The sequence below is a fragment of the Globicephala melas genome, chromosome X (assembly GCF_963455315.2).
Source record: "Globicephala melas chromosome X, mGloMel1.2, whole genome shotgun sequence".
Lineage (NCBI taxonomy): Eukaryota > Metazoa > Chordata > Mammalia > Artiodactyla > Delphinidae > Globicephala > Globicephala melas.
The window spans coordinates 11302263-11316867 of record NC_083335.1 but is presented as its reverse complement, the minus strand read 5'-3'; the positions used below and the strand labels follow the sequence as shown (position 1 = coordinate 11316867).

General features: G+C 37.1%; 1 protein-coding gene across 1 annotated transcript in view; it reads left to right on the top strand.

Moving 5' to 3' along the window:
• ZNF280C (zinc finger protein 280C) overlaps positions 1-12970 on the top strand; it is a 54520-nt gene extending 41550 nt beyond the window's left edge. Inside the window, exons 15-20 of the mRNA XM_030844866.2 lie at positions 1408-1703; positions 2165-2305; positions 6698-6760; positions 10632-10750; positions 11147-11183; positions 11309-12970. Coding sequence (XP_030700726.1) covers positions 1408-1703; positions 2165-2305; positions 6698-6760; positions 10632-10750; positions 11147-11183; positions 11309-11324 — 672 coding nt within the window. The 3' untranslated portion in view covers positions 11325-12970. The remainder of the gene's footprint in view (positions 1-1407; positions 1704-2164; positions 2306-6697; positions 6761-10631; positions 10751-11146; positions 11184-11308) is intronic.
• Positions 12971-14605: the final 1635 nt, after the last annotated feature.

The window sequence follows — 14605 nt, the reverse complement described above, 5'->3', positions numbered from 1 at the left end:
TGGGTATCAGTACTTTATTCTTTTTTATGGCTGAATATTATTCCATTGTATGGATATACCATATTTTATTTATTCACTCATAAGTTGATGAGCATTTGGGTTGTTTCCACTTTTTGGCTGTAATGAATAATGCTCTCATGAAAATTCATGTACAAGTTTGTTTTTTTTTTTTAATTTTTATTTATTTTTATTTATTTATTTTTGGCTCTGTTGGGTATTTGTTGCTGTGCGCGGGCTTTCAGTTGTGGTGAACGGGTGCTACTCTTTGTTGCGGTGCGCGGGCTTCTCATTGCGGTGGCTTCTCTTGTTGTGGAGCACAGGCTCTAGGCATGCGGGCTTCAGTAGTTGTGGCTCGCGGGCTCTAGAGTGCAGGCTCAGTAGTTGTGATGCACGGGCTTAGTTGCTCTGTGCCATGTGGGATCTTCCCGGACCGGGGCTTGAACCCATGTCCCCTGCATTGGCAGGCAGATTCTTAACCACTGCACCACCAGGGAAGCCCATGTACAAGTTTTTGTGTGTACATTTCTCTTGAGTGGAATTGCTAGGAGTGGAACACCTAGGATTATATAATAACTCTTATGTTTAACATTTTGAAGAACTGCCAAACTGTTTTCCAAAGCTACTGCACCACTGTACATTCCCACCAGCAATATATGAGGGCTGCAGTTTCTCCACATCCTGTTAACACGTGCTGCTACCTGTCTTTTTCATTATAGTCATTTAGTTGGTCTGAGGTGATACATTACTGGAGTTTTGATTTACATTTCCTTAATGACTAATGATGTTGAGCATCTTTTCATGTGCTTATTTCATGTGTATATCTTCTTTGAAGAAATGTCTATTCAGATCATTTGCCCATTTGTTAATTGGGTTATTTGTCTTTTTATTGAGTTGTAAGAGTTCTTTATATATTCTGTATACAAGTCCCTTATTAGAGATATGATTTGCAAATATTTTCTCTCATTCTGTGGTTATCTTTTATCTTTCTTAATAGTGTCCTTCAAAGCACAAAAGTCTTAATTTTTACCAAGTCCATTTATCTATTCTTCTTTGGTTGCTTGTGCTTTCAGTATCATATTTAAGAAATCATTGCCTAACCCAAGGTCATGAAGATTTACTCCTATGTTTTCTTCTAAGAGTTTTATAGTTTGAGCTCTTACAGTCTGGTCTTTGATACATTTTGAGTTAATTTTTGTATTTAGTATGAGGTAGGGGTCCAAATTCATTCTTTTGCATGTAGATATCCAGTTGTCCCAGCACCATTTGTTGATAATACTATTGTTTCCCTCACTGAATTGTTTTGGCATCCTTGTCAAAAACCAATTATGGCCTGCATAATGTTTGATCTTTTTAATATTAATGTGATGCTTAATTTTCTAAAAATATATATTGCCTTCATTTTTATAGGTTACTATTCGAGCTTCAGTTGGACCTGTTCGTTCAAGTCTATCAACTACATCTTCCAAGGATACTCCAAGCACTTCTTCTCTTCAGGTCTCACCTTCAAAGTCTACAAGTGAAACTGCTGAAGAGCCTACAAAACCTTATGAAAGTAAATATAAGACAAGAAAGTCTTATGCAACTACGTCCACTGCAAGTAGTCAAGGTGGAGATGTATTTGAATATAAAGCAAAAACCTATCACAAGCAAAAGAAAGAGTGCAACAAGAAGAATAAAATCGGCATAGTTTTGAAGAACTTAAGGTAATATCTTTTATTCCTGATATACAATCCTAATTTAATATTAAATATTAAAGGTTATTTTAATATAGCTTAGCATATCACTAGGTATGCACATTTACATGATAATCACTTATCTGGCATGTAGGCCAAGAAGATAATAAAAAGGTACTTTCTACAACTGCTGAACAGAACTTGAATTACTGAGTTTATTGTATAATTGTCATCTTTTACACTAATCTTATATTTTATGCTTATATCTTGTGATAGTTGAATTGTTAACGTGATCCTTTTTATTCCAAGGAAACATTAACTGGTATTAGACTTTTTTACTTATTCTAGCTTGTTGTTTCCAAGCAGATTTTCAAATTATAAGTCTCTATTTAAAGATTTAATTTAAACACCTTGGCTTCAATTAATAAAACATTAATAAGGCTTTACCATATTATTTTGTTTTACAATATATTTTTTCCTGTCTCCATAAGGTGTCTTCGGGGAGTTCACAAGTGCATTGAGTGTCGTTCCAAAATAAAAGATTTTGCAAGCCACTTTTCAATATATATCCACTGTAATTTTTGCAGATACAAAACAAACTGTAACAAAGCCTTTATAAATCATACGGTGAGGTGAGTTAAACATGTACACTGCCAGTCAAAACTGCCATTCAAGATATTTGGTTTGGGTTTTTTTTTTATTTGTTTGTTTTATTTTTTAAAAATATTTCTCATGCGTTTTTAATATTTAGATATTTGGTTTTTGAAAACAAAGCCAGTTTGTCACATCAAGGATCTAAAAAGATCTAGCAACAGGGAACTTCTAGGATATTACCCAATACTGTTTTCCAGCATAATAACTCATGAAATTAGTGGAACAAAAATTTTAAGAACAGTTAGACTAATGAAATTAGAATAGGTTTGTTAGGGAAACTATTTTTCAAAGTCTTTCAGAAAGTGGTCCATAAAATTTAAAATTTTTCCAAAATATTTATCAAATAAATACATGGAACCACGTGAGTGTTATCCACTTCAAAGCAGTCAACTTTTAGAGACTTCAGCTTTGTCAAAGACGCTAGGAACATCATCGGTGCTCACATGCTCACTCTCTCGCACTCTCTCTCTCTCTCTCTCTCATCCGTCTGTCTGTCCATTTGTCTTTCAAGCCATCTATCTTTGCATTCATTTGATGAATGTGAAATGAGAGAGTACAGGGATATTCCGGTCATGACGCTACTGTTGGAATTTCTTTTCATATATCAATTCTATTTACATTATTTGAGCACCTACCATGTACTCTATTGCTAGAGAAAGACTTCAGAGCCTTCATTACTTTCATTTGAACCTCATTGGTACTTTATGCCTTCGGGATAGATTGTTTTTAATAGACAAAAATTATTCAGATATAAATAAGTTGATTATTCAGATTGAGGTAGTTCCATTTATTTTCAGTCAAAAATAAGGTATAACCAATAAAAGTGGTTCTCTTGCAAATCATAACAAGACCTCTACGTTACTTTATGGTCATAGTTAACTACCACTTTCAAGGATTTGCCCACATTTTTTAATGCCTTCAGAACTTAGCTCTCAGTTTTTTTGTTTCCCCTTGATGATCAGCCTGTCATCATGTTGCCTTGACTTCTTTAATGCCAGCACTTCACATCCACCTCTGAGGTGTTGTACCCGCTTCTTTACCACCATCCAATTTTACCTCATCATATACAATATTCATTCGTTTTGAAATCTCATTACCCCAGGACTTTCAGTCTTGACCCCTCTTTCCAGTCCAGCATCACCAATCCAATTGTATAGTCAACTTCACCCTCAAGTTCATCTGTTTTGAATGTTGCTTTGTTTTTTGTTCTAGAATCCTTTACATCTTCAATCATGCTTAACCTTGCTATCCTTGACTCTCTTATCCTTTTTGATCTTTTTCTATGCTCAATTCTAGACCACCAAACTGTGCTTGATTCAGTCAGCTCTGAATTCCTGATCTTTAACCTTAATGTGGTCCTGTCTTTTAAAAAATACCTCTTTGTTTTTGTCTACAACATGTTTAAATCCTTTTCAGTACCTTCAAGATTTTATTCTAGTCTCTCAGTTGTTAACCTTGCCTACTAATTACTCAGAGGTCATCCTTTTCATTTTTCCCAAGGTTAACCTCTTTCTACCTCGTTTTTGTTTTCCTTCATCCAAACATTAATCTCAGAAAAAGATATGTCCTCTTTTTCAAAGTTAATCCTGCCCCTCATCTCCTCCATTTCCTCCATAATCTTATGCACCTTCATTTCATTTTTCTCTCTACCACATTCCTTCTGCCTGCAAATATTTTCAGGTATTCTTTTTTTTTAGGATGAGGGAGATTTGCCTTTACTTTGCATATTTTCTTATCTTCCTTTTACTGTCAACATTTGTAAAGAGTATTCTTTACTATCTTGTTTGTCGTTTCTTTACCCTTTGTAATTTGAGTATCACCCCCATCTATCAGTTCAAGCTGCCCCTTTGAAGGTTATCAGTCATGTCCTAATCACTCAGTGTACTCACTGCTTTTCATTCTTACTCCTCCATGACTTCTTTAGAGTATTTGATACTTTTGATCACTCACTTTTGAAACTCTTCTCAACTTCTCTTAAACTATTACCACCATTTTTTTCTTGTTTGCTACTCCTCTATTTCATTACCTTTTCTTTCTTCAGCTCTTCTTGCCTCTTTACGTTTCTTTTCTTGGTACTTCAACCACTCTCAGAGTTTTATCTTTTACCTTTCAACTGTAAATCCTCCAATTTCAGTGCTGAGTTTTCCTGAGATCCAACTCTTCATCTCTAACTATTTGATAGATATTTTCACCTTTAACTCACTGGTATTTATACAGGACACAAATAAGTCAAACATTTTTGTCTGTCTAGGATCCAAACTCTTATCACCCCAATACCCTTTAAGCTCAGTCTGTCTCCACGCATTATTTCCATAAATGTGGAGCATCACCTGGAAATAATAGACTTTAAGTTTCTGAAGCCTATGGAGTTCTCTTGATCTGCCACCATTCATCATGGCTTCCTGAAAGTCCATCTTCTGTAATTTACCACTCTGCCTCACAACTACTGCAGTGGTTCTGCACCCATACCTTAGTTGTTCCAAACCAGACCACAGCCAACCTTTCTCTCAGTATACTGCTGGGGAGAATGCTGGTCTCTTATTCTGTGCCTAACACATGGCTGCCCCAGTGGGGCTTTAATTCTGCCCCTAATTTCCAAGAGATTAAATTGGAAGTTATCTTTGGTGTTTCTTAAACCCATGGATCATTCTGTCCTCTCCTTTCCCATTTTCCATAGGCTCCTCAACTGTCCTGTAGGACCTCTAACCCCATTCTATCCCAAAATATTCCCAATTGGCTCCAGGCTTCCTTCATAGCCTTTTTCTAATTTCCAGTTAGCCCCAACCCTGCACTGCATTGTCATCACACACACTGATTGCTTACTCATCGTTAGCCTCATACAGAACTGAAATCTTCCACTTTTACTCTTCTAAGGGCCTTGAAGCTCTCTCTTCTGTTTCCCCTACTTCATTGGTGCCTTGCTTCCCTGGTTGCCTCAAGTACCTCTCCGTTAATTGGATACCCTCACTCCGACCCGTGTGGACTTTTGTCATAGGATTAAGCTCTGTATGTACAGAAGCTTCATTTTCTCAGAGGTTGAGTATCTTTATTCTCAGCCCATACCAACTCTGTAATCATACAGAAGTCAAGCCTCCCAGATTGATTAATCTTCCCCAATGTATAGTTTGTCCCATATTCAATATCTAAAGTGACTTTTCCTTAATTCTTTGGAATGCCCTTCTCCTTCCCTTTCATTTTACCTTCTGTGAAGTATCTGATCACCACAGCCACTCGTAGGAATCAGTTGTTTCTTTGAGTTCTGTACTACTCAGCTATTCTGCCTCATATTAAATACGTGTCTGTCTTACCTACTTGAGAGAGCAGTTCTTTGTATTCACCATAGCACCTATTCTGAGGATTTTTTCTTGGCATTATAGGTAGCCATTCTTTTCCCATGTATACGTGGTATGCTGATGATAGTTACTGTGTGTCTAAGGGTAACCATTGACTTGATGTGTTGTCTGGTTTGGGTCTGTCAGTGCAAGCTAGGGCTAGTACTTTTCAGACTTTATCTTGCATAAGAATCATCTGAAAAACTTGTTGAAAATGATTTCTGGGCTCCACCACCAGAGATTAATTCAGTAAGTCTGGAGTGGGAGCTGACTTTGTATTCCTAATAAGCTCCCAGGTGATACGGATGCTGCTGGTCTATGGACCACAGTTTGAGTAATACTGTGCTACACTAATCCCAGCTAATTCTGCCTGACTTTCTAATACAGGAAAGCTTTCCTTATCAGTTTAAAAGGGGGTATAAAAGCTATTAGCATTGGCTGCAAAATTTGGTTAGTGGTTTTCTGTTCTGTGCGGAGAGAAAGTATTGTTTTAACTCATGAGCTCTGTTTTTAATTCGCGTTCTTTAAAAGCTCTCCTAGTAATTGCAAAAGATTCTTTAAATGTTTCATTTTACTGATGGTAAGTAATGTCATTTAGCCCAAGAAACATTTACTTCCAGGATCATTCAGATTGGTCCCCTGGGCTAAGTATATCAAGATTAGAAAGTAATAATTATTATTCATAACAATTTATATTATAGCAAAATACATTATTAGCCAATACCTTTTAAGTTGTTCTCAACTCTTAACAGTTGAAAAACTTAACTTGATGCTCTTTGCATTTTTAACTCTAAAGGTTTTTTTTTTATAATGGTGAGGTATGATCATTTAAGATTATTCTCAGGGAAATATGTTGTTCGAAAACACACAGGGAAAATGAAATGTAAGATAAAAATCTTGAATTAAACAGAGATGCTAATAGAGTTTTATAATCTAAATCATGGTCTTTTATTCAAAACTAAGCATAGGCTTGAAAACTGATCATAAAATTAATGACTTATTGTATAATAAAATCTCATTTGTCTTTTGTCTCTCCAGCTCTCATAGCAACCAGCCAACTAAACGGTTTTATCTTTTTAAGAAGCATTCTGGAACTCTCAGGTAACTACTCGATCTTTTTTTTTTTTTTTTTTTTTGCGGTACGCGGGCCTCTCACTGTTGTGGCCTCTCCCGTTGCGGAGCACAGGCTCTGGATGCGCAGGCTCAGCGGCCATGGCTCATGGGCCCAGCCGCTCCGCAGCTTGTGGGATCTTCCCGGACCAGAGCACGAACCCGTGTCCCCTGCATCGGCAGGCGGACTCTCAACCACTGCGCCACCAGGGAAGCCCTACTCGATCTTTTTTCATTCTCTCTACTGAAAAATTATAGTAGCTTTTTAACCTGATGCTGGAGTGCCTAGTTTGGAAAATGAAGTGATTGCTACTAGACATAATAGAGTTCTGTACTTTATATCCTTACCTCAAAGAGGGGATTGCCTGTATTCTCTAGCTAAACTTGTTTCAGTGATGTCAGGCATTAAGGTGAAACTTTCATGAATTTGCATTATAAAATTAAAAAAATAAGGCTCTCCAGCAATATTTGAAAATTTAAGACTTTTAAGATACCTAGTAAAGTGACTAACACTACTTTGGTTGTGATCAGTATATAGCCTTCATAATCCTTGGGGCTTTTTTATTTTTGAAATAAAAGTACACAACTTGTTTACTGTTCAGAGGAATTGTGAACATTTCTAAAGGCATTGATAATTCATTTTGGTTATACCACACACACTTAGCTCAGAATCCACTAAGAACCATTTTTTTCACATTCTTCTAATTCCTTTTCACTCTATATTCCTTTAATTATTTTGTTCGTGTTCTCATTGCTATTTGAAATACCAGTGTCAAGATCTTTGTAGCAGGAGGCTAAGACATAGACTTAAGTTTAGCCAATAGTTGTTTTGATGCTTTGGGTTAGTGGAAAAGTAGAAGAGGGAATGCTGTGTCTCAGGACCTTTGTATTTTATTATTCCTTTTGCCTCATTTCCTCTTCCCCAGATATCTGTATGGGTAGCTAGCTCCCATGGTAGCTACCTTTAGGTAGCTCCTTTAGGTCTCTCCTCCAATGAGTGAGCCTTACCTGGACCGCCCCATTTATAGTAGCATCCGGCCTTCCCTGGTGGCGCAGTGGTTGAGAGTCCACCTGCCGATGCAGGGGACTCGGGTTCGTGCCCCAGTCTGGGAGGATCCCCCATGCCGCAGAGCGGCTAGGCCTGTGAGCCATGGCCACTGAGCCTGTGTGTCTGGAGCCTGTGCTCCGCAACGGGAGAGGCCACAACAGTGAGAGGCCCGTGTACTGCAAAAAATAAAATAAAAATAAAAAATAATAATAATAAAGTAGCATCCTTTCCCCAGGCCCCACCCCCAGCACTCCCTCTCTTCCCTTTCTTGCTTTGTTTTTACTTCATGGCAGCTTTTTACTGTTCAATGTATTGTATATTGTGTATTTCACTCTCTTGTTTATTGTCTATATCTTCTCACTAGAATGTGTGTAGTTCAGATACTGAGCTATGCCAGACATTTGCTGGGCATTGAATAGTGCCTGGCACATGATAGGCATTCCATAAATATTTGTTGAGTAAATTAATATTGAAAGTGACATATGTGGAGTATGTGGACGATAGACAAATAGCTCATAGGCAGAGGAAAGTTTGATTCCATTTTTAAAATATATTAGTGCTATTTTTAAAATATTACTAAATTCAGGGCATTAGAAGATTCTAATAAACTATATTTAGGTATTAACCTGTACTAAAAATTTTTATAGTAATGAAAAGGATTTGTAAAGATGAGAATTTAATTTGATTTTTACCTCACTATTGTCAAACACAGTTGTGTGCTTGATTCTTAAATTAACTGTATGACTTTAAAGATCTGAGGTGCTTTTTTCTTACCTTGGGTGGATCTCAAATTTAAACAGAAAATTGGTTATTTTCTGTGTATGGGAGGTTTCATACTTGTAATTTTACAAAATAAATTTTGTAATTAATATTTTGTTAAAATGCAGTGTTCATTTTTTAACTGTTTATTGTACATCTATTATGTATAACACAGTGTAGCAAGTCCTATAAAGATGACAGTGATGAAGAAGGCTTGGTACCAACCTTCAAGGAATGTACCATTTACAGTAAGGTGTGAACATAAATAACTACAGAAATTAATGCAAGGAGGTTTGTAATAAGTGCAATGAGAGTTACTGATTTCAAAAGAAAGAAAGTTTTCTACTTAGAAGAAGAGGCACGGGGCATTTTAGTTGGAAGAAATAGCATGAATAAAAATGCAGACAGGAAAAAAGCAGAAGACATACACAATGAATGGCAAGTAGTACAGTTTGAATGGAGCATGAAGTTCATATAACATAGCATTAAGTTCAGAGTCTGGGGAAATGGTTTTGAGCTGAGATGCAGATTGTGGAATCCTTGAAAAAGGCTGGGGAATTTGGACGTAATTTTAATTTGAGGATGTTGGGAAAGCCATTGCGGTTTTGTGTAGAATCAAGGGTACTGAAAGAAGATCAATTTGGAGGGGTATACAAGGTGAGTTGTAGCTACATGAGGCACATAGACTGGTTAAGACTATTGCAGTAGTTAACACTGATTTAATAAGATAACCTGGGTTAAGGTGGCGAGGTGGTGTCATGTCACATTTAAGAATATGGGCTCTGAAAGGGAACCCTCTTGAATTGTTGGTGGGAATGTAAATTGATACAGCCACTATGGAGAACAGTATGAAGGCTCCTTAAAAAACTACAAATAGAACTAACATACGATCCAGCAATCCCACTACTGGGCATATACCCTGAGAAAACCATAATTCAAAAAGAGACAGATCCAGACGTTTTCCCGGACTCCCTCCCAGCTAGCCGTGGTGCACTAGCCCCCTTCAGGCTGTGTTCACGCCGCCAACCCCAGTCCTCTCCCTGCGCTCCAACCAAAGCCTGAGCCTCAGCTCCCAGCCCCGCCCGCCCCAGCGGGTGAGCAGACAAGCCTCTCGGGCTGGTGCGGCACCGATCCTCTGTGCGGGAATCTCTCCGCTTTGCCCTCTGCACCCCTGTTGCTGCGCTCTCCTCCGTGGCTCTGAAGCTTCCCCTCTCCGCCACCCGCAGTCTCCGCCCGCGAAGGGGCTTCTAGTGTGTGGACACCTTTCCTCCTTCACAGCTCCCTCCCACTGGTGCAGGTCCAGTCCCTATTCTTTTGTCCCTGTTTTTTCTTTTTTCTTTTGCCCTACCCAGGTACGTGGGGAGTTTTTTGCCTTTTGGGAGGTCTGAGGTCTTCTGCCAGCGTTCAGTAGGTGTTCTGTAGGAGTTGTTCCACATGTAGATGTATTTCTGATGTATTTGTGGGGAGGAAGGTGATCTCCACTTCTTACTCTTCCGCCATCTTGAAACTCCCTGCATGATTTATTTTTAAGGCCTCCTTTCTTTTCTGACTTCATCATCAATTAAATAGGACATTAGATTGTAGACTTCACAGAGTGTATCCTTTTTTGTTCACTCTTGTATCCATAAGACCTAGTAGTACAGAGTATGTAACGAAGGTTCTTAGAAAATGTGTATTGAATGGATGAATATTGTAGCCTTGCTTTGCAGGTGGGCAAAGGCATGGAAGGATTGTACCTTGCACAAGTTATATAAGTTAGTGGAGTCATGACTGGGCTTTAGTTCTCTTCACTCATATCTTTTGGAAACCAGCATCAGAGGGAACAAGCTTATAGAGCACTAAATGCTAGCATAATTTAGACATGGCTATACCATTTTCTAGAGACATGGTTATACCATTTCATATATATCGGGTTTATATAACAAAATTTGCAAATGGTGATCATGACACATAAAAAACAAGTCAAGTTATTACATTGAAAAATAATGATTGAACTTGTATATGGATTTTCATAAAAGATAAAAACCTTTTCTTTCTGTCTTCTTTTTTTCATAGGGGCATTACTCTGGTGTGCCTTAAATGTGATTTCCTAACTGATTCTTCTGGTTTAGATCTTATGGCTAAACACTTAAGTCAACGTAAAACTCATACTTGCCAAGTTATAATAGAGAATGGTACGTATATAATTGTGTTACTTTGGATTTCTGATACTTATTCCAGTGTTTTTGATCAGCCACAATACGGCTCTTACATATTAAAATGACAGTTTCATTCCTCATATATTCTTTAAGAATTTTTTTTATTGAAGTATAGTTGATTTACAGTGTTGTGTTAGTCTCTGGTGTACAGCAAAGTGATTCAGTTATACACATAGATTCTTTTCCACTATAGTTTATTACAAGATATTGAATATAGTTCCCTGTGCTATACAGTGGGACCTTGTTGTTTATCTGTTTTATATATAGTAGTTTGTATCTGCTAATCCCAAACTCCTAATTTATCCCTTCCTCCCTTTCCCCTTTTCATTCCTCATATATTCTATTTTAAATGTAAAACTCTTCTAATTTCAGTTCCTGGGAGTATCTCAGCTTCTGGACCCACTTCTGCGTAAGTTTAATATTCATTTAGTGCATTTTTCTTTGATGGATTTTAGCACTGTTGCATTTTTTAAATGTATCATTAATAGAAATGAAAAATATTAAAGTATTTTGTTTTTGTTTTTGTTTTTAAAGCCGCTTGTTGAAATAGATTCCTGCTCTATGGAGCTCGTGCAACCTGGTGCAAGACAAGTTGGAATTTCCTAAGTTCAAAGTTCTGAAGTGTTTTCTTACACAAAGGCAGTTTCCTAAGTTCAAAGTTCTGAAGTGTTTTCTCATACGAAGGCGGTTAAACAGCCAAGTTCATGACACTAGTTCTCATTATTCAGCTCTTTTCAGCTTTCAGATGGCACTAGAGTCTTATTCCACCTTATCTTTGTGTCAGGTTAACATATCTTAACATATGTTTTTCTCTCCAGTTGGCTCTCTTCAAAAATAACTTTTGTTGCTATGGTCTTTTCTTGCTTTGCTTAAAATAATTTGTGTTTTTCTCTGCTATACTTGCTTTCAGAATATTGCATTCCAAAAGATGTGACTGTTCATCTTTTTTTGTCTGTTTTGTCTGGTTTCTTAGTTAATTTCTTATAAGTCTTACAATTTTAGATCAGATAGCTGTCTTTTTCCTCATTCCTTGTCTGTCATTGTTCTATTTTTCGTATTTTTCAGATGCAGAAGCAACACAGAAATTTCAAAAAAAGTCCAGGGTACTCCTGGTCAGTGTCCCCCTTCGATGGACACATCTGATGCCTGTTCTCTCTTTCCAAGGAATGTGAATTGTTTGACTGTGAGACCTCCTCTAGGTTGTGGCCTTAAGAAATCAGATCTTAGGGAGAGTCCCTTCCTTCATGACTGGCCTCCCATAAGACTGATGCTAATGTGGCCAGAGATGACCTCAAGGCCCACCAAATTGAGCACAACTTCCCCCTGGGGGCTTTGGTTCTTGATCTTAAGCTTATGGGTTGATTCTGACCAAGAAAAAAGCCCATCAAATCAATGCTTCAACATCCAAGTTGAAGTTTAATCATTTTGGCTGCTGCCCTTTAATCTTTCTCTAGCATGCATGCAGTCCAAGGAATATAAAAACTGGTTATGTAGGGAACCAAGGTTATTTCCATGTTCTTGGAAAACAAATTTCTAAAGTTAGTGATTTTTACTGTCATTTAAAGTTTTATCCAGTGTTAAAAAACCCTAGGAGTTTTCAGCAATACTAATATTCAACTTTTTTAAGTCTAATTTAATTTTGTTATCTTGGTTTTATGTTGTCTTCACCAAATTTATTAATGTCCGTTTTGTCATGTCCTCTTTTATTTCTTTTCTTTAAAACTTGTTTTGTGTTTGTTTTGTTTCATTAATAACTCCCAAAAAAATCCTTACAATTCTCCACAGATTTTATGTAGCTACCTATTGACTTCTTAATTTGGTAATTGTTTAGACCATTAGACATTATTATATCCTCTGTCTATCCTGGGACTATCATTAACATTATCTTAGTGATTGTGAGGTCAAAGACATAAAGAATTGGCAAAAAACACTTCCTACAGACCTTAAAACAAATTTTAAAGTTACATTTTCTGTACATCTAACACATAATGTCTTCTTAGCCATTAATGTAACTCCTTTGGATAAAGATAATATATCCAGAAAATATTGGGACCAAAAACTGCACTTGTTTCTTGCCCATATATATATAGATGTATATTTTTTTTTATTTGGTGTTTGTTTATTTTGGTTACATTGAATATAGATTTGCTGAAGAGTTTTGATGTTATTACTTATTTTTTTAATAAAATTTGTACTGTTAAAGTGCCTCTGGAATTATTTTCTAATAAATAACTTTGCATAAAAGCTGTAGATTTTAGGGCTTCCCTGGTGGCGCAGTGGTTTAGAGTCCGCCTGCCGATGCAGGGAACACGGGTTCGTGCCCCGGTCCGGGAAGATCCCACATGCCACGGAGCGGCTGGGCCCATGAGCCATGGCCACTGAGCCTGCGCGTCCGCAACGGGAGAGGCCACAACAGTGAGAGGCCCGCGTACCGCAAAAAAAAAAAAAAAAAAAAAAAAGCTGCAGATTTTGTCATACAACTAGGAGCATTGCTTTACTTCTTACATGGAAGCCTGATTACTTGGCCTACAGACTGAGAGCTTTATCTGTTGAATCCATCTTCTGGTTTTTGCTTCAGCGCAGTTAAAAGCTCACTGTGTATACTTTACTAATTTTTAGAACTTTAAAGGGTGGCAAGAGTCCCTTTGTAATCCTAATAACTGTAAAGGTGGGCAGGCTCAGAAGTTGTTTGGCTCAATCATGAGTGGTTTTTTTCCTCTTAGCATTAGAACTTCTTGAATTGTACTTTGAAACTTAGTCCGTTTGGGCTGCTATAACAGAATTGGGTGGCTTATAAACAATAGAAATTTATTCCTCATTTTTCTGGAGGCTGGAAGTCCATGATCAAGGTGCTGGCAGATTCATTGTCTGTTGAGGACCTGCTTCCTGGTTCATAGACAGTCGTCTTCTCTCTGTGTCCTCACATGGTAGAAAGGGCAAGAGAGTTCTCTGTGGTCTCTTTTACAAGGGCATTAATCTCTTTCATGAGGGCTCCACCCTCATGACGTAATCACCTAATGATGCCTCACCTCCAAATACCATCACATTGGGGATTAGGTTTCAACATTTGAATTTGGCTGGGGGGAGGGGGAAACATTCAGCCTATAGCAGAAACATATTGAAAGACAATTTCAAGGCTCACTTGTTATGTAGTCTATTTGTAACTCATAGTCAAAAGAGTTGAATTTATTAGTTTCAATTTTCCAGACTGATTTCTGCTGTAAATGATTTTCCAAAATTTCCAAAAGTTGCTTGTTTCTTAGTAGTGGACTTGGCGATATTTCTAGTCTTTATTTCCATATCTGTCTCTGAGATGTTTTTTCATTCACCATCTTTCTATCCATTTTTTTTACTTTTCAAAAATTGTGGTAAAAATATATAACATAAAATTTACCATTTTAACCATTTTCAGGTGAATAATTCATCAGTATTAATTGCACCAAGCTTTAAACTTTTGCCCAGAAATAACTTCTTTGTGGTTTTAACATAGGGTCTCTTTTTATGTACAGATATTTTCTCTGCCTCTGTCATAGTTCACAAATACGATAAACCACATTCTTGCTATAGGAATATTTTAGGCAGGGTTGCACCTTTGTGTTCTTCCATAGGATTCTATTACTTACAGTATATATTAGGTTCATTTTCTTAAAGTATAATGCTCTTAAAATTCTGTATCCCGTAGCATCATTTTTTTACTTCATTTAAATAAAACATCTCAGTGAGTACTAAGCTTACTTATTATAGGCAGTTAGTTGAGTTTTAATTGGTGCTAATGAGTTTTAGCTTGACAGTCTGATCTCTTTACTTTCAGGCTATTCTAAATAGTCCTTT